Source organism: Diabrotica virgifera, chromosome 8, assembly GCF_917563875.1.
Source record: "Diabrotica virgifera virgifera chromosome 8, PGI_DIABVI_V3a".
Taxonomy (NCBI): domain Eukaryota; kingdom Metazoa; phylum Arthropoda; class Insecta; order Coleoptera; family Chrysomelidae; genus Diabrotica; species Diabrotica virgifera.
The window spans coordinates 124,328,745-124,354,368 of NC_065450.1; the positions used below are offsets into that span (position 1 = coordinate 124,328,745).

At 31.9% G+C, this 25,624-nt stretch overlaps 2 protein-coding genes across 2 annotated transcripts in view; one reads left to right on the forward strand and one right to left on the reverse strand.

The window, feature by feature from the left end:
* LOC126889830 (cytochrome P450 4d2-like) overlaps nt 1–24,956 on the forward strand; it is an 83,668-nt gene extending 58,712 nt beyond the window's left edge. The window contains exons 5-7 of the mRNA XM_050658517.1: nt 1,865–2,105; nt 8,186–8,365; nt 24,469–24,956. Coding sequence (XP_050514474.1) covers nt 1,865–2,105; nt 8,186–8,365; nt 24,469–24,626 — 579 coding nt within the window. The 3' untranslated portion in view covers nt 24,627–24,956. The remainder of the gene's footprint in view (nt 1–1,864; nt 2,106–8,185; nt 8,366–24,468) is intronic.
* LOC126889827 (uncharacterized) overlaps nt 1–25,624 on the reverse strand; it is a 787,508-nt gene that overhangs the window by 486,896 nt on the left and 274,988 nt on the right. The gene's annotated exons all lie outside the window — the stretch shown is intronic.

Below are 25,624 nucleotides of genomic sequence, written 5' to 3' on the forward strand. Positions count from 1 at the left end.
TTAAAAAAAAATACAAAAATAATTATTTATTAGTAGAATTGTTTATTATATTAGTATTAGTTTTAGGATAAGATACGAAAAAATGACTAATAAAATAAAAAATAGTAAAATTGGCGAATGGATTTAGTGTCCGCAGTCATATAAACCCAAACAAACAACAACAAACATAATTTTTGAAATCACGAAGCGCCTAAATTGAATCTATAAGAATTTTTGACATGTTCTAAAACATTGGTTTTTAATTGGTAATGCAGATCGCCCGTTCTCTCATAAGCGCTTTATTAACAATTAAACAACAATGCTTTATAATAAAACATGCCAAAAATTATTATAAGAAGCTGTAGAAAAGGTTTGAACTTGAATTTAGACCCTTCGTAATTATAAAAATTATGTTGTTACTTGTGTTTTTGAGCCTTGAAAATCGCCATTTTTCGTTTTTTTTTTCAGTTTTAAATTGTTTATGACTCGAAAACGATCAATTTTAGAGAAAAATTACAACAGACCTTTTTTGTTCCCAATGATTTAAAGATCCTAAAATAACGTCTGCCCGGGCCAAAAAAATTGACATTTAAAATTTGTTTAATTTTTTTTTTTAATAAATGTAGCAATAACTCATAACGAGAAAAATATACAGAGTGTCCCATTTGAAATAAGAAAGTTCATTAGATTTACAGAAAAACGGAAGATCTGACAACAATGCAAATACAACCATAATATCGGCCGCATCAGAAGACCCTGACAAACTCAAGCCTATAAAAATCGTGCAAGCCGTTTCTGAGACAATTGAGGGGTTCCGTATATAAAACTCACTCTGTATATTTACTAACGTGTGATCCAAAATTATTGTCACCATAGGTGACTCTGAACGACAGAGATAGCTATACAGTGCATGTCTATTATTAATTCAGATATACTTTCCAGTTTACGTCAACTTTGACAGATACTTGTCAGTGTGCGTACATCAACTTAAAAAACACTATAATTGAACATAAAAAGTAGCAGAGGAAGCAAAATTTTAGCTTTATACCTTTTAAAAGGTCTTGAGATTGGGTATCTATTCAACGTGTTTTTACCTTGTTTTTAATCTTTATTCTTTGTTTGGAAAAATGATCATAACAACACTGAATATAGTCGCAGTTGGCCGTGACGTCACACTTCGGCGGTCGTTCAGATTAAAACAAGACATACGTAATTTTTGCACGGATAGCTTTGATCCCAATAATTGTGGATCGCTCGTTATAAAAAAAAACAGTAAAATCCTGTATAAAAGGTATATTTAAAATCCCTCAAAAGGGCCACATCAAAATCACAACATAACTAGTTTTCGACTGGTTTACCAGTCATCCTCAGTGCTTACATGCAATGTACATGCTAACCACCAAGATATTGTTTGACAAAAATATGTGGGTCAAAAACTTGCCGTCATACTTTTAACATGTGAACAAGTCATATCCACAGCTCAGATGTTACCTGGGGCAGATTAGCCAAATATTTTAAACATCCTAGCTTAATTTAACATTTTAAACCAATGTTTCCTTGACGTACAACTTTTACGGGGCTTTGACCCACATATTTTTGTCAAACAATATGTTGGTGGTTAGCATGTACATTGCACGTAAGCACTGATGACGACTGGTAAACCAGTCGAAAACTAGTTATGTTGTGATTTTGATGTGGCCCTTTTGAGGGATTTTAAATATACCTTTTATACAGGATTTTACTGTTTTTTTGTATTATATGGTATACCTACAGCCAACTACAGGAAAACTTTTTCCTTGTGGATTATTTACTATAAACTTTTCAAAAATTTATAAAGTGTGCTATTTTACGTAATACGAGTACGTACAAGTTTTTATTATTACAGGGTCATGATACAACAAGTTCCGGAATTGCCTATACTTTATATGCCCTGGCTGAAAATCCCGATGTGCAAAAGAAGCTGTATAACGAAATTGTTGATACATTAGGAAGTGACAAAAATATGGATTTGACCATATCTAATCTAAATGATTTAAAATACTTAGATATTGTGGTAAAAGAAGCATTCAGAAAATACCCACCTGTGCCAATGATAGAAAGAAAGATTGTAGAGGATATGGATTTAGGTAATAATGATAATATGATATTTGTGCCTTTTAATATAATAATTAGATCTACTCATTTGATAGCCTAGCATTTTTAGGACTTTTATTTATTTATTAGGTACCTTTTATTTCTTTATTGACGATTTATCTATTACTCTGAAACAGGTTGATACATGCAACAAGGGGTAGTTATTGCACATATTTTGACATACAATTAAAAATTTTATATTGACTATTGGCGTGTGTACGGGTAATAGTCTGAACTTTTATAAAGAAAAAATAGTCCGCCACTGAGATATTTTAAATTAAAAATCATTTTTGAATTCCTTGTTCAATTTGTGACTATGCCTATATTAGTGACTTGCCTATTCTTCAAATGTGGCGTCGTTATTATGTTAAAAAAAAATTAAAATCTTAGCGTGTATTTATTTAAGACATTGTCTAGTAGACTACTGTCAGCAATTATCAGTAATTTTAATTAGCCACAGTTAATTTATTAAGCTCGACGAATGTATGCTGAGTAGTTTTCAGGACGTAGGGTACGCCATAACAAAATATTAGCTCGTCTGCATCAACGACTGCGCCAAAATGGTACATTTACGAAACAAAAGGATCATTAGGGGAGTGCAATTAGATTTTCACTTCGGAAAAAATCAAAAAAGATAGAACTTTTTGTAATTTCATTAATAAATGTTTAATAAACAACATATCAAAAAGTTCCACTCGAGAAGAGAAGTGGGTGCTTCATTTTTTATTAAACAAATGAACTACGAAGTTTGATGTTTTTTTAAATAACCCCGAAAATATAAATTTTAGAACAAAACTGAACAAAACATTGAAAAATTCAGAAAATTTAAAAAAAAACCTTATATAAAGAATTTTCTAAAATTAAATCTGTATCTTCTAAAATTTTTTATTTATAACGCTAAAAAGTCACCCTTCTCACAAACATTGGCGCACTGTAAACTAGCGTACTGCGAAGTACACGGCTGAATTATTTTAATGTAATTCTTTAACTAATAGATCAACTGAAATTTTACAAATTGAACATAAAAGAAGAATAATTAAGCTATCTTATGGTTATAATAAAAATAAATAAAATGAATGGGCATAAGTACGGTGGGGGCGGAAAGTGAGCCTTACATGAATTTTGTTTAAAAATGATTTAAAAATGTGTAACTAACACAATTCTTCTTATAAAACCCTCAATTTTGCATAACTTACCTTTCAAGCATCGTACTAAATGATGTCACATTCAAAAAAAATCTTAAAAATTTAATTCAAATGATATGAGGTCTTAAAAAATGTAATTTTTGAAATCTTCGTAGTTTTATAGAATTACCACCACTTTAAGACGGCATTACCCAAGTTTGAACAGATCTATTACAGTTTTATAAGTGCTCTTTTAAATCTTAGGATGTAATCTTTAAAATGCACTAAATTATTTTACTTTAGAAATGAAATAGACTATTTCTTTTTGAGAAAATTAAGAAAGACAACAAAAATGTAATACAAAAACCGAAAATTACCAGCTAAAAAAATGTTTATATAAAGTGATCAAAACTTTTTTCTGTAAAACTTACCTAAAATACATTTAATAACAAACTTCAATAATAATAAATGTTCAGCAAAAAAATTTTTTTTAGCTCTTTTCGAATTTTGTAAGAGATGTCAAAAAATATGAATTTCACTCAAGAGTAAAGTATCGTTAAATTTCACAATATCGAAAATTGTTATTAAGAAAAGTTGTTTGTAATTAAAAAAATTGTTTTAGTGTTCAATTACATCCTTCTAATTAAAATATTGTGAATAATAAAGGCACTTAACAATTAAAAAAAAATCATATTTTTTACATACCTTGTATAAAATTAAAAAAGTTTAATATCTGATGGTTGTATCTTAGATTTTAGACCAGGGAGAGATGAAAAATAACTTTTTTTCGTAAAAGTCATAATAAAATACTTATCATAATTGTAATAAAATGATGATAAGTAATTGTATATAATATAGAATAATGTAATTGTATATTTAAACATAGTTTTTAATTTCAAACAACTTTTCATAATAGCATTTTTTGATATTCTGAAATATAAAGGTATTTTACTCTTTAACGAAATTTATATTTTTGACATAACTCGTATAAAATTGATAAAATTTGATATATGATGGTTGCGTTTTAGATTTTTGACTATCCAGAGAATTTTATGAAGAATAACTTTTTTTCGTAAAATTGATAATAATAAAGTTTTCCATGTGGTTCCTAGCTACGCAGACACACTGTATAAATGCTTCTGTATAAGAATTTTCAAATTTAATGCCATATTCGGATTCAGTATAATCAAAAACAAAATAGAAACATATTTGATCAAAGTTAAATGATGAATTTAACGATATTTTTAAAATTATTAATACAAAACAATTGTTATTGTTTAAACAATTAATAAACAATTAGCGGCCAAATCCGCGAGTAGAACTTTTTAATTTAACATATATATAAACTAACAAAAAAAGTTTTAGAAAAATATAAGCTTGTTTGAATTTTTCCGAAACAATGCATGTTTTCGTTCTAATTGCACTCCCCTACATTGAGGGATGCCTCGATAACGAAGCCGCTTAAAACAAATACTAGAAAAACTGCCAACATATTTTATTGATCAAACTCATAATGTTTAAAATGACGAGGGTTCTTTTGGACGATATTTTATACGAAATTTTCATAACAATCACTTATGGGCTGAGATAAAAATCCACATGGAATCTTTGAAGCTCGTTTTCAGCATCAATATTTGTAAATATATGGCTTGGAGTAATTTATGATCATCCATCGGTCCTCTGCATCTGGTTTCTCCCACAACGGAGAGTATTACCCATTATTTCAAAATATGTCCCTCTACAGCTGAGACAACCCTTACGGTCCACGTAAGGTGGTGCATCAATTCATTTTAGCATTAATGTATGTAATCACTAGATACAGTATATCCAAATCGTTGGAATAGATAGGTAGATTCAATCTTTTGGCCTATTCCACTGCGACCATTTCAGATCTATTGTGGTCCTCTACTCTATACTGACGTGAGCCTGACCTTTTATAAAAGGTCTAATAACTTTGAGACTGAACCTTCCATGTAGCTTTTTGCCGATATGCTTTTCTCTTTGCCTAATGTAAAGAACCGCGCATTCCCTGTGCTAGTGTGACTGGCTATCGCACTGGCACAAAATGTGCTCTACTGTTTCTTCTTTTAGGTGATAGAATCTGCATAAGGCATTATATTCCAAACTCATCAGCTTCAACTGCCTATTCAGCTTACAGAACCCTGTTAGCAGACCTTCTATGGCTTTGACTGTTTTCCTGTCTTAACTTATTAGTTCTGCCGTAAATTTTGGCGAATGTTCTATCATAAACTGTTTGGTCTGTCTGTCCTGGTGAATTCCTCCACTATTTCAAAGATTTGTGAGCTACCCACAAATAATTGGAGTGGTAAGGGAGGTAGGTAAATTCTCTGTATTTTTGCATTTGGAGCTTTCTTAAAAGTACTTAGTTTATTCCACTCCCGTATGAATACTTCAATAAGAAATATACAAAAAATATTTGCGCAAATACTTTAATCAATGAAGCGGAGAGTTCAATCTTTCGTGGTGTCTAATTGAAGTCGTTTTGAACATTTATTGTTAAAGCTTTGCGCCGATTTAAAAAAAATAGTGTTACTTTCTATTATTATTCTGGTTTAATGTTATTGTATTAGATAGCAGAAGAAGCACTGGGGAAATGTGACGAAAACCATAAAGGAATAAAACCATACTGGTGGGATGAAGAAGTAGAAAAAGAAATTACAGATAAACGTCGGAAATACCAAACGTTCCTATCAACAAAAACAGACAACGATAAAATAATTTACAAAGAAGCCCAAGCCAAAGTAAGAAAGAAGATAACTCAAAAAAAGAACGAATCATGGGAAAAGAACTGTCAAAAAATCAACACTTACATAGGAGGTAGAAGAAGCACAGAGGAGATTAATTAAAAATATGAGAACTAATAAGAAAAAAGACGTTATATCACCAATAACAACGGAAAAATGGAAAGAATATTTCAAAAAATTACTAACAGAACAAAGACCAGAATTTGTTGACATAGAAGACAACACGATAGGTATACATATAAATTCATCACCATTACAAATAAGTAAATCAGAGATGGAAGAAATAACCAAATCCCTGAAAAATGGAAAATCCCCTGGTCCTGGTGACATCCCTGCAGAATTAGTGAAAGCCGGCACAGACAAACTTCAAGAACAGCTAAGAAAACTCTTCCAAGATTGCTTAAATGGTGCGGAATTACCAAAAGAATGGAAATTATCTATAATGTCAACAATCCACAAAAGGGCAGCAAGGATCAATGTGAAAATTACAGAGGAATTGCGGTAAACAGCACAATAAGTAGCATGTATCGGAAACTTATTAAAAACAAAATAGAAAATGACTATAGAGATTACGAAGCAAAGGAGCAAGCTGGCTTTAGAGCTGGGCGGTCCACAGTAGACCACCTGTACTCTATTACGCAAGTTATTGAGAAAAAACAGCCGTCAATAAAGAAGTTCACCTGGTATACGTAGACTTACAAAAAGCATATGACAGTGTGCCTCTCAGCAAACTATGGTCAACCCTACATCAAACCAACATTAAACATGGTCTTATCAAAGCAGTCCAAAGTCTGTATAATGGAACGACTGCAAAAATTAAAACTGGATCAAGGATGTCTGAGAGATTTAAGGTCATGAAAGGATTGAAGCAGGGTTGTTGTATTTCGCCTACCCTTTTTAAAATTTATCTGGAACAAGCACTCAAGCTGTGGAAAAGAAAATGTAATGGCATGGGAATCCCTCTCAATGACGACACAACACTATACACTTTGTGTTTCGCTGATGACCAAATTCTGATTGCTCAAGATCATGACGACTTAAGTTACATAACGCGGAAGCTAATAGAAGAATATAACAAATGGGGCCTCGAAGTCAACATTAAGAAAACTGAAGCCATGTGTATTGGAGGAACAAAGCAGTCCATTACATTAGACGATGGGGTAGAAATTAAACACTGCGATGAATACAAATACCTGGGCATGAAGGTAACTAAACATACAGGGTAGAAAAGCCATATCCATGATGAACGGCATTCTGTGGGACCAGACAATATCTAAAGCGAACAAACAGCTTATATACAATAGCATACTTAAAAGTATAATCACATATGGCAGTGAAGTTTGGCCACTGAAACAAAGAGCGCAGAAAATGTTACTAGTAACAGAAATGGACTTCTGGAGAAGAGCAGCAGGCAAATCAAGAAGAGATCGGATACCGAACGAGAGAATACGAGAAATGATGGGAGTAACACATACAAAAATTTATGACATAAAAACAAAACAACTGGTATGGTACGGCCATGTACAGAGAATGCCAAATGACAGGATCCCTAAACAGATTTTGGCATGGACACCACAAGGGAGAAGAAAAAGAAGAAGGCCGAGAAGAAGCTGGAGGGAGGGAATTGAAAAAGAACTAGAGGAAAGAGTAATCCCTCCAGGTCTATGGTTAAACAGAGAAGAATGGCGGTTAGGAGTCGGAAGGCGTCGGAGAACGCTGTAAACCGATAGTAGTAGTAGTATTAGATAGTTCTTGATAATGTATCCAAGAAATAAAAAATACACGTTAAAATGTTTTATTTTTTTGCTCAAAAACGGCGCCTTATATAAAGCATATGCACGAGATATTTTTGTCACAAATTAAACGACGAATTCAAAAATTATTTTTTTATTTGAAATATTTTAGTGGAGTACCATTTTTTTCTTTAAAACAATTCAGACCATTACCCATATACACGACAATTATGAATATAAAATTCTTAATCGTATGCCAAAAATGCGCAATAAGTGCTTTAAAAATCATTAAATGTCATTTGCATATCTCAACCAGTTTCAAAGCAATGATTTACAGTTATGTTATTTCAACCGTTTGTATACATCGTAAGCTTATTAATTAATTTATTGAAATTTTGAATTATAATAAGATTATGATATTAAAAAAAATTATAAGCTTTTTATATTTTAGATGCAACTACAGTTCCAAAAGGTACTGACGTGTCAATATTCTTATATGGAATGAATCACGATCCAAAGGTTTTCCCAAACCCAGACAAATTTGAACCCGAACGATTTCTTCCAGAAAGTATCTCAAGTCGCCACACATTTGCTTATCTGCCGTTTAGTGCTGGCCCAAGAAATTGTATAGGTAAGAGTTTTATTTTTTAACTATGCTTATAAATTTGTTATAACTCCGTTGCTAAAAATCGAATCAAAGTTAATCAAACGCCATTTTGTTAATTTTTTCAAAAGGAACAATTTTTCATTTTGATCAAATCAAATAGATCTAATAGTTTAGGAGATACAATTGCTTAAACAATTAAATTGTTAATAAGAAATTATCCAACGGGTTTTCAGACTGTTACCCTCAAAAAATTTAAACTACGCACCAAAAAATATAAACAAAAAATTTACAATGTGTTTGCCTTTTTAAGTCTTTAACTGAAGAGGTTGAGGAGTGGGGAGCTGTTTGTCTCGAGTTGGTCATTCTCGGTCAAAAACAGACACTTCTACATACGCACTTCACCTTCTAGATCATAATCATTCTTTCAATGAAGAGTTTCAAATTCTGCATATCAAAAATAAAGGCCTCAAGCTATCTTTTTTAGAATCTATGGAAATTAATAAATTGAAAAATACAGATGTAATTCTGAATGACCAACTCGAGACAAACAGCTCCCCCAGGGCTGATTTATCCACTAGGCAATATAGGCAGATGCCTAGGGCGGCACATTATTTGAGGGCGGCAAAAATACTGTACAAAAAATATTTGTATATAAAAATTATAGATCTGGCTTCTGTCATTAAAGAGTATGAAGCTCTTTCAAATAACTTTACCGCAAGGAGGCCAAAAAATTGTGCCCAAATAAAACATATAAAGAAATAAGAAAGAGGAAAAGAAAAATTCAATTTGACGAGGGGGCCGATGATGAACTAAACTTTTCAGCTAGTGATGAAATTTTTATCCACACATTCTATATTATAATCGACACTCTGATAAGAGACCTGAATAGACGTTTGAAATCTTGTTGACTTATTTATCAACGTTTTCGTGTTATTAACAGATTTGCCAAAATTAAGCAATGAAAAAATTATTAAAGAAGCTGAAAATCTGATACAAAATAAAGACGACCAAGATACATCATTCATACATGAATACACTCAGTTAAAGGGTCATTTGGATACCACAATAAAATCACCAATTGACAATCTTAATATTTAAAGAAGAGTTAGTGCAGTCACTGAAGGTGGATATGAGTTATTACCTCCGATTTCATTGAACCTCCATCGATTTGCATGAAAATTGGTGAGTGGTTAGAGGATATCTCAAGGAACAAAGGTGACATGGTGTCAACTTGCGCGGGGGTGGATGCGACCTATTCTCAGAGGTGAAAATTATTTTATTAAAAATATCCCCAGAATTCGATAGAGGGACAAATTTTAAGCAAAATTTGTTACATAAAGTTATTAAAATAAATCAAAACTTTTTGAGTTATTAAAGATCAAAGATTTTAATTTTTCGTGAGAAAAATGCATGCTTTTAACCGCTTTTTCATAACTAACTCAAAAACTATAAGATTTTACACAAGAGTTATTATTTGTCAACATTTGTCAACGTACTTATAAATAGGTATCTATATCAAATGAGCCCCCGAACAAGTAGATAGCATTAAAATTTATGCACCAAATATTTTTCAAAATTTCAAAAAAGTTATTGTTTTTTTAAATAACTCCGTTATTTTTTACGATATCTGGTTTGTCTAAAATCTGTTTGAAAGTTAATTTTAATGGCTATTAAACCACGGTGAATTTAATCTTTTAAACCCCTTACTTTTTTTTAAATAAAAGGTTAAATCACCCCGGTTACATGGTTCTCGCAGCAAAATTTAAGCTTTAAACGTTTTTTATCTCGGTTATTTTTTACCCTACAGAAATATTAAAAAGGTAAAATATTTGATACAGAAAAACTAAAATTTGGTTATACATATACATACATCACTTCTTACGTATATTGAGTATTTGTGGAGTTATTATCAAAAGAAATTGAAAATTACGATAATTTTAAAAATTCTGATTTTTTTTTTAAATTATATCTTTTTTTCAAAAATATGCATTATAAACAGGTCAAAATTGTTGAAGTCATTACTTATGCTAATATAAAGAAATTCATCTAAGGATATAAGAAATAAATTTTAATTTTTGTGGAAATGGCGTATGTTTTATTTTTCACTTTTTCCTAAAAAGTTTTAAAGGGTTATCTTATTTTCATCATAACTTGCTTAATTGTGATGCTATTAACTTCTACTGGAACTCATTTGATAGGTACTTCGAAGTACTTTGACAAGTGCTTAGCAGGTATATTTTATAAAATGCATCGTTTTCCCATTATTTAAGCTACTCGTCGTATACATTCAATTATCCATAACTCACTTTGAATTAACATTAGTTTAGTTCTTTAAGTGAGGAGTGTATTCAGCTTTTTATTATCTTCAATTTTGGTAATAATAACTTTTTTGTAAAAGCATATAGTTTTTGAGTTATACGTGGAAAACAGCTTTAAAACATGCATTTTTACGAAAAAATAAAATCTTTGATCTTAAATAACTCAAAAAGCATTGATTTATATTAATAACTTTATACATATAACAAATTTTGCTTAGAATTTGTCTCTATCGATTTATGGTATTATTTAAAAAAAATAATTTTCACCCCCGAGAAGGGATGACATCCACCACCACGGTAAAATCGCAAGTTGGCATTATGTCATTTTTTTTCCTTGGGATATCATGTAACTACTCACCAATTTTCATCAAAATCGTTAGAGGTTCAACGATATCGGGGGTGAAAACCTTCAGTGACTGCACTAAGTGGATTGAAAGATATTTTCCCTAATTTTGACGTTGCTTTGCATATTTATTTGTGCATCCCAGTTGCCAACGTGTCCGCTGAAAGGTAATTTTCGAAAATGTCAAGAATTAATAGTATATTGTACAACAAGAGAGAAAAAAGACATATTTCTCACGAGCGCAGAAAATTGTTGACGAGCCGAGGTACGAGGCGAGTGCCGCAAATCAAGCGAGGGAGAAATATGTCGTTTTCTCACGTGTTGTACACTGTACTTTTTCTGTGGATGCGTTTTTGTCAAGAGTTTAAACATCAAAATTAAATAATTTAGGTGCTTTTATATAGATTATATGCCAAAATTTAAATAAAATACATATTATACACATATAGGTATTTCATATTCTTAATATTTATATACTTTTATTTATTTAAAATTATAGTTACCAGTTATATTTGAACAGTTTTGAAAGGTAATTCCTGGTAAGTTTTGATTTGACACATTTTATTTGACAAAAATATTTGTGTTTGTATTGTGCATGTTACCATGGAAACCGCGATTCTACTTATGGAACCCGTGAGAAAAAATATTTCTCACTGCAATGGCCGACTTTTCTCACAGCCTGAGAAACTGTTTGTTTTGAATGTATGTAAGTAGTGAGAGAAGTTGCACATTGTATAGCATCCATAGAAAAAAATAATTTCCCATCAAGTATGACGCAAGAACGTGTTAACAATTTGTCGATTTTGTCAAGAAAAAAGTCTTTTTTTGAAAAGAAGTCTGATGTGATCGAAATGGAATGACAATTTTTTCTGTTATAGATATATAAACATAGTAGTTTAAATCCATTTACAGTAGAACCCCGATTATCCGTGCTTCTCGGGACCGGACGTTGGCACGGATAATTGAAAAGCACGGATAATCCGAACATTTATTTCTTATTGTAATACATATGTACGTATATCCATACATATAGCCCTACCATAAAAAGACAACAGAAAAAATAAATCATTCATTATGAGTCTCGCTCTCAGCGTATAGAGTTTCCGTCGAGTGATTTACAGTGACGCTATTTTGATAAAACCTCAAAAATGCAATTTAAGTAATAGAAAATCATAGCACGGATAATCTGCAGCCCGGATAATCCGCACACGGATAATCGGGATTCTACTGTATAATGTATTCTTATTTAAATAAAAATTTCTGCAATTTTTTTTTCGCAAAATTGGTACATGTTTGAAGGGCGGCTACTAGAGAATTACCTAGGGCATCAATTGACCTAAACGCGGCCCTGAGCTCCCCACTCCTCAACCTCTTCAGTTAAAGACTTAAAAAGGCAAAGATATTGTAAACTATATCACTTGAGAAAAGCACTCTGCCGAAACAGCTAGTCACTCAGTTGTAATAAATTTTGTGGAAGTATAGAAAACAAACGTTTTCAGTGTTTTATTGTTAGATAAAATAAACTTCCATCAAGTAACGGTCGAATCCATCAATTATAAACAAAAAATGTCAAGGTTTCAAGGGGGCATAAAAATGCATACTCAACCCTCCTCGACTAATTAGATATATCGCAATTATACAGGGTGTCCAGAAACTCTACCGACAAACGAAGACAAGAGATTCCTCAGATAATTTTAAGACAATTTAACCCAATTCACCTAGTCCGAAAATTCTTCCTAAGGGAGCTAGAGCACTTTGAAGATGGTGCCATATAATTAGTTTTTCTTAAATACCTCCAGAACGCTTCTATTTAAAAAACGAAAATTTGTATACATATTTACTTTCCAGAAATGAATCGATTCCATCCATTGCGAATTTCTAGTACCGGTCATAGGCGTCCGTTTTGGGTAGGCAAACGGTTATTTTATCGCCTAACTTTTTTGTCTTTAATTTTTAAGCATTTTTGACTGTGAATTATTAAATTGTGAGGTATTCTAGTACTAAAAGGTACTTTTACTTTAAGTCGATAGAATACACCGTTTTCTAGAAAAATCGATTTGAAAATTTTTCGTTCTTTTAATTTCAAAAAGAAGATTAAAAAAAACTATTTAGAAAGATGAAAACTGGTACATATATTTATATTCCAGAGATTAATCGATTTCATTAATGGCGAATTTCTAGTACCGGTCATAGGCGTCCGTTTTGGGTAGGTCAACAGTTATTTTATGGCATAACTTTATTGTCTTTAATTTTTAAGTATTTTTGGCACTAGATTATTCAATTATGAGATATTCGAATACCAAAAGTTATTCTTGCTTTAAGTTGGTAAAATACATTGTTTTTTTAATTTTTTTCAATTTTTTTTTCAAATTCCCAAAACTAAAAACTTACAAATCGATTTTTCTAGAAAACGGTGTGTCCTACCGACTTAAAGTAAGAGTACCTTTTAGTACTAGAATACCTCACAATTTAATAATCCAGTATCAAAAATGCTTAAAAGTTGAAGACGCCTCTGACCGGTACTAGAAATTCGCAATGGATGGAATCGATTCATTTCTGGAAAGTAAATATGTATACAAATTTTCGTTTTTCTAAATAGAAGCGTTCTGGAGGTATTTAAGAAAAACTAATTACATGGCACCATCTTCAGAGAGTTCTAGCTCCCTTAGGAAGCATTTTCGGACTAGGTGAATTAGGTTAATTGTCATAAAATTATCTGAGGAATCTCCTGTCTTCGTTTGTCGGTAGAGTTTCTGGACACCCTGTATACATAATGTAGTTTTATTCTTTATTTTACGCTTATCAATTTTAGTCGTACTAAAATTGTGAATTTATTTGCTCTACTGAACAGCTTTGTTTCAAACAATAATTTAAGATTTTTTAATAAACCTAATTTAAAATAAATGAGAGAGCTTTAGTACGCTGTTTGTCCAATATCAATCAATGACCGTTGAAAGTAATGACATAATATGTTTATAGGTGCATATAATAGGTGCAATATAATATTATTATAGGTGCATTTCATATCTCTATGGGCGATTGTTTGTGGAAACGATGATGGAAAATTAATAAGCAAATTATTTTTAATGCGACTTTTATGGACATTTCCCTGGCCAGAAATTTTCGTTTAATATTTTGCAATTTGTTTCGACTATAATTGAACAAGAATAAAAAACCGCTAAACGCCGTAAAAATGAGTGGCGCATACAATATTCCAGCTACAAAAGATCTGATATGAATATTACGTGGCGCGAAAATGTATTTTCATTTTGATGCAAAACAAAATTTTAGTTTTATTTTAAAATATTTTTCCATAATGTTTGCTAAATTGGAAGTAAACGCGCCACAAAAGAGTTTCAAAATTCAAACTGTATCAAAGTTACTCTTTTGTGACGCGTTTTACTTCAAATTTAGCAAATGTTATGGAAAAAATCTTTCAAAATAAAACTAGAATTTCATTTTCCATCAAAATGAAAATACATTTTCGCGCCACGTAATATTCATATCAGATCTTTTATAGCTGGAATATTGTATGCGCCACTCATTTTTACGGCTTAGCGGTTTTTTATTCTTGTATCAGGAGTTTTTTTTATAAATTAAATGTATGAAGTTGAATGCAATTTTTCTCGATTACACGTTAAGCTTTATAAATGGTCGCCTTTGTCACATTATCTCCCAAATGATCTAGTGTCCATCGAATATACACTAGATTTTTTTTATTCGAAATATATTGAAAAAAATTATTGGGATTGCCGGTTAATGAACTCGGATTGCCCGTTGCCAGATCAAATTTAGCGTCGTAACCACTACAACTACATAAACCATTTCTGGAATAATCGTTAATTTTATTATACTTTTGTAGCTTAATAACTTCTAAACGGCTTAACCGATTTTGATCACTAAACATGAGTTTGACACGTATTGACAAGTAGTATCTGATGAATCTAAGGTCAAGTATGATAACTGAAGCTATTGCAGGAATTATTGAGCTTGAAAAACCGTTTTTCCCATAGGAAATATATTTGATCATACTTATGAATCATATTTTTTTTTATTTATTTAATAAAACTTCAACAGGAATCTTATGATTATTGCTATCTGATCATTACTATGATCAATAAGCAAGTTAGTTCTATATACAAAATATTATAAAAAACTTATCTAAGGTCACATTCAACAATATTCCTTAGGCTCTAATACATTACAGTACTACTAGCTAACGTGTAGACTTTAGCCGCACTTTGCTCTGCTTTTTCACTTTCACGCACTTGAACTTATTGCACTAACTCGAACGGCTTCGTTCTCTTAAGTCTTCTTATCTGGTTGGCGTTGTCTAGGAGATTGATGGCCTCGACATTCACATGGTTGGAGAGCCTTTGTTCATGACTCTCGGCAAACTTACTTACTGTCTGGATAACCGTATCCATCTGGAGGTCTCGATGAAGATCACAGTTTCTGAAGTACCATGGAGCTTTGACGATGTTCCTTAATACTTTATTCTGATATAGTTGTATAATTTGGATGTTACTTTCTTTTGTACAGCCCCATAGCTGTATCCAATATGTCCATATCGGTTTAAGGACTTGCTTATACAATAACAATTTGTTATAAGTAGACAGAGTGGATTTTTTCCCATCAACCAGTACATCTTTCTGAACTTGATTTCTAATTCTTCCTTTTTTTTCTTAATATGCGCTTTCCAACGTAGCTTGGAATCTAATGTCATACCCAAATATTTTGCCGTATTTGCATAAGGTATTTGGTTTCTGGAAAATGGTTATTTCTATTTGGAAATTGAAAATGGTTATTCATTTTTTATTTACATTTACTCTGTGTGGAGTATGAAGTGAACCAGTCTCGTTGGAACTTTACCGCGCTGAGCAGATGTGACGTGAATTGTAAATTGTAGAATTCCCTCATCTTCCTTAGTCTCAGCATCCGTATGGCTTGCAAATTGTAGAAGCCTCGGAGGTGTAACCAGAGAGGGTTCCCACTGTTTTCATTCTGGTGGGATATGTTATATGCCATTAGAGTGAAAACTTAGTCTCTTATTTGGTTTCTATTTATACTAACTGGGATATGTTGTTCTCTTTTGTTAGTAAAATTGACATGAACAGATTTTGTTTCATTTAATTTGATACGCCATTGCCTGGTCCAGATGTTAATTTGTTCAACAGAATTCTGTAGCATGGTTGCTGCTTCCTCGTGGTTTTGTCCGACTGCTAGAATGCATGTGTCGTCTGCAAATGTCGCAATTGTGTTAGGTTCTAATGATGGAATATCACTGGTATAGAGCAGGTATATCACTGGCCCCAGGACACTTCCTTGTGGAACTCCAGCTTTAATTTCTCTTAATTCAGAATATGCTTCCTCATTTTTAACTCTAAAGTATCTGTCGGATATATATGATTCTAGTAGTTCAGAATATTGTTTTGGTAAGTAGCATCTCATTTTATGATATATTCCGTCATGCCACACTTTGTCAAAAGCCTGCGTTACATCGAGGAAAATTGCAGAACAGACTTTTCCTTCTTCTAAAGCTTTTTCTACTATATCTATTATTCTATACACCTGATCTATCGTTGAGTGGTTTTCTCTAAACCCAAACTGATGATTAGGAATTAGATTTTTTTTCCTCTATAATCGGTTTTAGTCTCTTCAAGAGTAGTTTTTCATATAATTTAGACATGACAGGTAACAGTGAAATAGGCCTATATGAAGAAGCTTCTTGTGGAGGTTTTCCTGGTTTTAGTGTCATTATAATTTCTGCCACCTTCCATATCTTTGGTACGTACCTCAGCCTAAAGGAAGCATTTATAAGATTTGTTAATTTTATTATAGCTTTCCTTGGAAGTTGCTTTAACACTTCCCCAGTAATCAGATCAAATCCAGGAGCTTTCTTTGGATTTATATTTTCTTTTATTTCCAAATATACTTCTTTTGGAGTTACAGGGCTAATCTCCATTTCATCTTGATCAGGGAGCTCCCAGTTAATTATTTCTTGTTCTTCATTTGGTTGAAGAGTATTTTTTAGGTGATCAGCAAACCTACTGGCCTTTTGTATATTGCTTCTTGCCCAGCTACCATTAGTATTTCTAATTGGTGGATTCTGTAAGATTGGCCTTTTTAATCGTTTGGTAGCCTTCCACAATGAGTAATCAGTAGCGCTATCATTTGATAGTTCACTTAGGTAGATGCTAACCGATTCGTTTTTAATTTTTTGAATTTCTCTTTTTAATTTTTGTGTGGCATTATTTAATCTAGTTTTATCAACTGGTGCTCTAGACTGATGCCACTTGCGTCTCAGTTTTCTTTTTTCGGTTATCATTTCTCTGATTTCTTTCGGGTAGTTATTTCCTTTTATTATTTCGACACTGTTCTTGCTGTTGTTCCAAGCAGCTTGTTGTACATTTTTATTGAGTAGTTCTACTTCTGCCTCTAGTTGATCAACGGTTCTTAATGGAACTGAGAGGTTAATCTTCTCTTCAAGGTCTATCTGGAAACTTTTCCAGTCAGTATTTTTGTTAACAAGTCTAGGTCTTTCTTTTTTGATAACAGTGTCACTGAGTGTGAGAATAATTGGAGAATGGTCAGAGTTCATATCAAATGCCTCTTCTATCTCTATGCAACTTGTTGAAATATTTCGGACTACAAAGAAGTCGATAAGGTCTGGGATTTTATTTGTGTCAGTAGGCCAGTATGTTGGCTTTCCCGTTGATATTGCATCGCATTTTATGTATTTCATTGCTTCCAAAAATTCTTTCCCTTTGGTGGTAGTCAGTCGTAACCCCCAATGCTTATGTTTTGCATTGAAGTCTCCTCCAAGGATAAATCTATGTCCTTGACTGGTCAGGAAATCTACATATTGATTTTTCTTGATGGCATGTCTTGGCGGACAGTAAACCGCTGTGACAATTACCTCATAGTTTTTACATTTAATTTTTACTGATGTGGACTGAAATTCTTGAGTTTTGTATCCCATTTCCTGATAGTGCATAATATTTTCTTTAATTATTACTGCACTACCTCCTTTGGCTGCATTATCAGGGTGAGTAGTATGATAAGTTTTATAACCCCTAAATCTAATATATGACTCATTTGTAAAATGGGTTTCAGAAATGAGGCATATATCTATTTTCTCTATATCTAGTATTATATATATACTTATGAATCATATAACTTAAAAATTCGAATTTTCCCGGATATGAGGTTTACACCGTCAGATTTGTCTATTAGAGTCCTTCTACAAACGCTCAGTTATTGGCGCAATTTGTAGGTTGAAATTTTGAGTAATTGTCGAAAAATCAAAATTTTCAAAGTTTAGTTTTTCAGTTTTTTCGGCGATACTGAGCCGTGTGTATGTCTGATCCTGACGGCTTAGACAGCATTTAAAAGCTTGACTCAACACTATTGATTTAGTGTATTTGCGGTTCTCCTGTCTCTTCTTGAACCGAAGACATATACCCCCAAAAAATATGCCGTTTTGTACCTACCAAGTCCTATAGCTGGCTTATGGTTGGTCAAAATTTAAAAACTACACCGGTTCTGAATCGGCCCTGACCCCTCTTCAAACACAGAAAAAAAAATCAGATCGGTTTAACTTTTTCAGCCACATACATACATACATACACCTGGTTCCAAAAAAAACTGATACGACTCTTGACGCGTATTTTGTAGAAAATTGAGCAGTGTATTTTGAAGGATAAATACTTAATATTTACATACTGTCAATGTCACTGCCAAATCTTAAAATTTGTCAGATAGCTTATTATGTTCCACGGTTATTAGACTTTATTATTAATCTTTATTATTAATATTTTCTCCGCAACTGAGGATATCTTATCAACTGTATTGTTTTTAAACAATAGATGATAAAATAAAAATATTGACAGTTCAAAAATGTGAACATTATTGCATTGTGTGTGGCCTAAGTTTGGGCTGAAAACTAAAATGTATTACATTTTTACAAAATTTTGGAATATGTTTAATTACGTAGACCAATTTTAACAGTTGTTTTCAATACAGATTTGAATCATCTACAAATAGTTTCTAATGTCTTTTGATGTCAAATAATTAGGGAAGCTGGAATTCAACAGTTTAGAATTTTACATTGAGTTAATGCAAAATTGTGACGCATGTCAAAATTCTCAATGTATTTTAATTGTATTCATTTTTTTTTCGAATCCTGAGAAAGCTAATAAATATTTTTGAAAAATTTAAACTCAGAATGAAAGACTACATTATTACCGAGGGCTGAAAGTCCCTGAAAACTTCTATAATATTTATTTTAATAAGTTACAGGGCTGAAAATAAAAAAAAGTGTGATATTTAATTTCAAATATTTCATTCAATAGAAACTGCTTGTTTATTCTAAGGGGCTTTCCGCCCTCGGTAATAATGTAATCTTTCATCCTGCGTTTAAATTTTTCTAAAATACTTATTAGTTTTTTCATGAATCAGTTGTTTGTTGTTTGTTTATTTTATTATTTGTCTGTCATAATAAATATAATGTCAGATCAATCAAATACACTGCTCAACATCATGAAATCTTACTAAGAGTCGTATCAGTTTTTTTAGGAACCGGCTGTACATACATATCCACAAACATTTTCCCTTTTTTAAATAGAAATTGAGTCATATTTCTGAGCTTGGTAACTTTTGAATGGTATAACCTATTTTCAAAATTAGACATGCGTTGGAAAGGTAATGATCAGTACTATTAGAAGCCACAAAGGTCGGACTTAAATGTTCGAAGTTTTTGGGAGTTTTGGAGACGAAAACGAAAAACAGGCCCTAAATAGGAAGGGCCGTAAAATTCACACCCTTGGACCAAAATGGATGGTTGATATATGAATGGGTGAGTCTTTTCCTGAGCTTTAAGATGGGAGTTTTTCGGTAAAAACAAGCTTCAACTTGAAATATTATGGGTTTGTAGACACCTAAAGAAGACTATAGACGAGTACAATAAAATTCTGCTAAAATTTAAAAATTATTTTTAAACTTGTTTCCTGTTTCAAAAATTATGCAATACTTTTTGCGTCTAGTGTATGTAGAAGGGCGTTTTTGATCTAATTCTCTTCGTGAGTTTTCTTTGTATAATTTTAAAGAAGTATATTAATTTTTAGTTGTTTGCCTATAAAGATGCAGAATAAAGTACCATTTTTCGCCTTATAAACAATTAAATTATCTATGCCGTTTTAACTTTTACAAAAAAATACACTATCTGAAAGGTCATAGAAAAACACATCTTAAAGATACCACCTATTCGCTCCGTGCATGACGCGACACCTAGCGTCGTTAGTGTTGGAAAATTCTCGAGAATGAAAAATCAGAGAATATTCTCAAGAATATTCTCGAGAATATTCTCGATATGGAGAATTTTCTGAGAATGAACCCTATGACGCACTTAGGGATATTGTTGAAGATGAAATAGGGTATTAAAAATCATGAAATTATATACAAAATTATGAGACTAAACAACAGTGTTATTTATATACAGGGTGTCTGCGTAACTTTGCACCATATGGGAAACTTTTTTAATATCAATTTTACGAAAAAAAGTCATTCTTTATAAAGTGCTCTGCATAGTCTAAAACCTAAGGTGCAATCATCAGATATCAAATTTTGTCAACAGTATACGAGGTACGTCAAAAAATATTAATTTCGCTCAAGAGCAAACTACCTTTATACTTCAAAATATCAAAAAAAATTATTATGAAAAGTTATTTGTAATTAAAAACCATATTCAAATATGCAATAACAGCCTTCTACGTGAAAAAAAAATTCTGAGATTTTCCTAAATTACCGATTCCGAACATCATTTTTATTTATTAGACATGTAATAACTCTTTTATTAATAATTTTAGGAAAAAAACTTATTCATCATAAAAATCTGTGCATGGTCTAAACCTCAAGATAAAACCATCAGTTTTCCAAGTTTGTTAATTTTATACGAGGTGTGTCAAATAATATGAATTTAGAAAGAATATAGAAAGAATTCTTTCTAAATTCATATTATTTGATACACCTCGTATAAAATTAACAAACTTGGATAACTGATGGTTGCATCTTGAGGTTTAGACCATGCACAGATTTTTATGAAGAATACCTTTTTTTCCTAAAATTATTAATAAAAGAGTTATTACAGGTCTAATAAATAAAAATGATGTTCGGAATCAGTAATTTAGGAAAATCTCAGAAATTTTTTTCTCGTAGATGGCTGTTATTGCATATTTGAATATGGTTTTTAATTACAAATAACTTTTCATCATAAATTTTTTTGATATTTTGAAATATAAAGGTAGTTTGCTCTTGAGCGAAATTAATATTTTTTGACATACCTCGTATACTGTTGACAAAATTTGATTACATGTTGACACCTTAGGTTTTAGACTATGCAGAGCACTTTATAAAGAATGACTTTTTTTCGTAAAATTGATATTAAAAAAGTTTTCCATATGGTGCAAAGTTACGCAGACACCCATAAACAAAGTTACGCAGACACCCACAAACAAAAACGACAGAGAACACAAAATTTATTTGATAAAAAAATGAAAGTTTCTTCTCGAGAACGAGAATATTCTGGCCGAGAATATTCTCGTCTTACATCACTAAGCGTCGTCACCCGACATTTTTTGCAACCACAATGATTTGATGATAATTTGCATATGATAAATACATAAATATTGTGAAGTTGCAAATTATTAATAATTAGTTTTTTAACGATACTTTTCCAATTTATATACGTAAAATGGATGTAGTATTAAGAACTGGGTTTCTAAAAATTCATCACAATTTATCTTTTCAACCCCAAACGGAACAAGAAGTGAAAAATCTATCCTCGTTACTTTCGTGTTTAATTTGTAATAACTTTTTTTATATAAACATTTTTTAGTTTAGAACAAGCAAGTATTTTCAAGAAAGTCGTCTGTTAAACATTTTCATCTACAATGCGTAGTTTTTTCACAATATCGAAACGAATTAAAAAAAGTCGCTTTTTTGTTTAAATGTTAATAAAAAACCATGAGTAAGTAAAAATTTTGATACGCCCATGAGACGATACGCCTTTTTTGTTGAACAAGATGTCTCCTCTGATGCCAATTTTGATCGGTCCATACTAATACTAAACAATTAAGCAAACATCATCACTCTTCGTTAATAACCCCATTGTAAAAAAATATTATAAAACTATGAAACTAGCAACAGTTGTGTCGTATTCAAAACGTAACTTAAATTCTTTTGTTCTTGAATGTAAAGTAAAATCCCAGGATGGTTATTAGCATCTTTCACGAGCACCGTTGTTAATAAGTACATGACCTGTTTTGTTGTGAAAAGAAACTTGAAGTAAAACTTAATAAACATGCCAGTTTTATATGTAGTAGGGGTTAAAAGAATTTGTTTTTGGTTTTAGTTTAAAAGCTTTTTGTCACTGAGCAGATGACTCGTGATGATAGGTATATACAGGCATAGGCGCCCATACCTATGGGCATGGGGGGCCGTGCCCCCCCCTAGCTTTTCGTTTGCTTTAAACTATGTATTGTTATCCATAGTGTACAAAATGTAATGTGCAAAATCTTCACGTCTGCCCCCCCTGAAAATTTTTATATGGGCGCCCATGTATACAGGGTGATTCATTAATACTGTCTAATCTCCGAGTTGTAGATTCTAGACCTAAAAATATTAAGATTAAACTCAAATCACTTAGATAAAATGTGAGTAGTTACTGAGTTACATGGTGTTTTATTTAAAAATTGAATAACCATTTTTACCCAGTAGGTAGGTTTAAACTGTGTAGCATATCCTTGTCATACTTGACAGAAAGTGTAGGTACTGTATACTTTACTAAATTATGATAAATAAACGTTTCTGGCTACTACCAGAGGCGTACGATAGAGGACAGTGGATGGTTGACCCTTCCCAAACTCTACGCCACTGGCTGAATTGCTATTTTACCGCAATTTTTAGATTCTCCAATATTGTCTATGGAAATAATATACAATCCATTCGTAATGATAAAGTCGTTAGTTTTCGAGATATTTGAAGTTGAAAATGAAACGGGACAGCTGTTTTGATTAATTATTGTACACCTTTATTTTAACTTTAAATATCTCGAAAACTGATGATTTTATCGTTACGAATGAAGAGTCTATATTTACATGGAAAGTATTGGAGAATCTAAAAATTATGCTAAAATGGTAATTCTGTCAGTGGTGTAGAATTTGGGAATGATGAACCATTCATTTTTTCCTGTGGTACGCCTCTGGTAGTAGCCAGAAACGTTTATTTAACATAATTTAGTAGGGTGTACAGTACCTACACTTTTTGGCAAGTATCATAAAGGTATGTCAAATACTTATAAAGTGCTGTGTACAAATAGTTAATATTTAACCTGGCCCCTGGCGGAATTACTATTTCAGCCCAATTTTTCGATTCCCCAATACTTTCTATATAAATAATATACTTTTCATTGGTAACGATAAAATCATTTTTTGTTTTCGAGATTTTGAAAGTTAAAAATGAAGGACCACAATACATTAATCAAAATAGATGTGCCGTTTCATTTTTCAACTTCAAATATCTCGAAAACTAATGACTTTATCGTTACGAATGAAGAGTATGTAATTTTCATTGAAGGTATTGTAGAATCTAAATATTGCGCTAAAATAGAAATTCCGCCAGTGGCGTAGAATTTGGAAAGGGTCAACCATTCACTGTCCCCTGTAGTACGCCTCTGGTAGTAGACATAAACGTTTGTTTATTATAGTTTAGTAGGGTGTACAGTATCTGCACTTTTTGGCAAGTATGACAAGGATACGTCAAATCGTTTTAAAGTACTGCAGTGGGAGCACGCAAAATAGAATTCTATTTTGCGTGCTCTGGGCACTGGGTAAAAATAGTTATTACTTTTTTAAATAAAACACCCTGTAACTCGGTAACGAGCCACATTTTATTTAAGGAGGTTGGCGCAAAATCTTGGTCCAATGCTATTTAAATGCATTCATTTTTTTCGAATCCTGAGAAAACTAATAAGTATTTTTGAAAAATTTAAACGCAGAATGAAATATTACATTATTACCGTGGGCCAAAAGTCTCTGAAAACTTCTATAATGTTTATTTTAATAAGTTACAGGGGTTAAAAAAAAGAGAAAATTTAGTGTGATTTTTAATTTCAAATTACTCATTCAAAAGAAACTTTTTGTTTGACTGAAAAGAGACTTTCGGCCCTCGGTAATAATGTAATCTTTAATTCTGCGTTTAAATTTTTCAAAAATACTTATAAGTTTTCTCGGGATTCGAAAAATGAATGCATTTAAATAGCATTGGACCAAGATTTTGCACCTACCCCCCTTAATACATTTTCGAGAGTTGGCTGAGACTCATTAATTGGCAATCCGGTGGAGTTAGTTAATTAACGTCTTGACCAATAATTAACATCGAATCTAATCAAATTTATATTTTTGTTTTAGGTCAAAAATTTGCTGTTTATGAAGTTAAACTCAGCGTAATCAAATTCCTGTTGAAGTTTGAACTAATACAAGATCCTAACTTTATACCTCAACATGGCTTGACTTCAGTTCTCAAATCTAAAAATGGACTTAAAGTTAAGCCAAGACTCAGAGATTAAAACAATATCTATTCAATTTATTGATCTGTCAATCAGCTGCACTTTTAGCGATATACGTTATATTGTATGTATTTGATCTTTAAGTTAAAATTATATCAGTTTCAAACATAGGCGTAACCAGGGGGGGCTTCGGGGGTTATAACCCCTCCATTTGGATGTACTTTGAGCTCTATACGCTTAACACCATCACTAATCCATATCCCCCAGAGACAATCAAGTAGTTGTAACCCCCTCCCCTTAGGATCATCCTGGTTACACCTCTGGTTTCAAACATTGTACTAATTTAGAATAGATTAAACGTAGTAATAAAGACATTTAATACTAAAATAACACTTGTATAAACCTATTTTCCATCCTTGGAAGAAAATTACTAGGCTATTGATTATGTCCAAAAAAAGAGGGCTAAAAGGAACTACAACGTCATTTCATATACCTAAAACTGCGTGAAAAAAAGTTATAGAACAATTTTTGCAAAAAATTGGGAAAACTCTTTCAAAAATGGTGGGAGTAGCGAACTTTGAAAAATCGTAGCTCGGATGCTATAAATCATAAACTTCATTTTGAAAAGAAATGGTATAAGTTTTTTTTTTCTATTAAGCAATGCCTATAACTATTTACCCGTGTAACAAGTTATGGGACAGAAAACAAAATCGCGTTATCTGCTGTTTTTTTTGCTTCGTTTTTTGAATATATTTTTGTAAAAAAATTAGTTTTGACTTTAGGACGTGACATATCAATAGTTTTGAACAATTTTCCGTTGAAGTATATGTACGAAAATTGCATAGAAGTCACCCTAATGCACTCTAGTGGATAGTGGCTAATTCACCCCTTACTAAAAAACTCATCCCTTCAAATGGTGGCACTCTGCGGTTTTTTTCTACTTGGTGATTCCTTGACCATATGAAACAATAAAACACCTTTAACATTGCAGTTCCTTTCTAAAATACATACCTAATCAATAGCTTATAGTAAATATAATGTAATAAATTCCGGCTAGA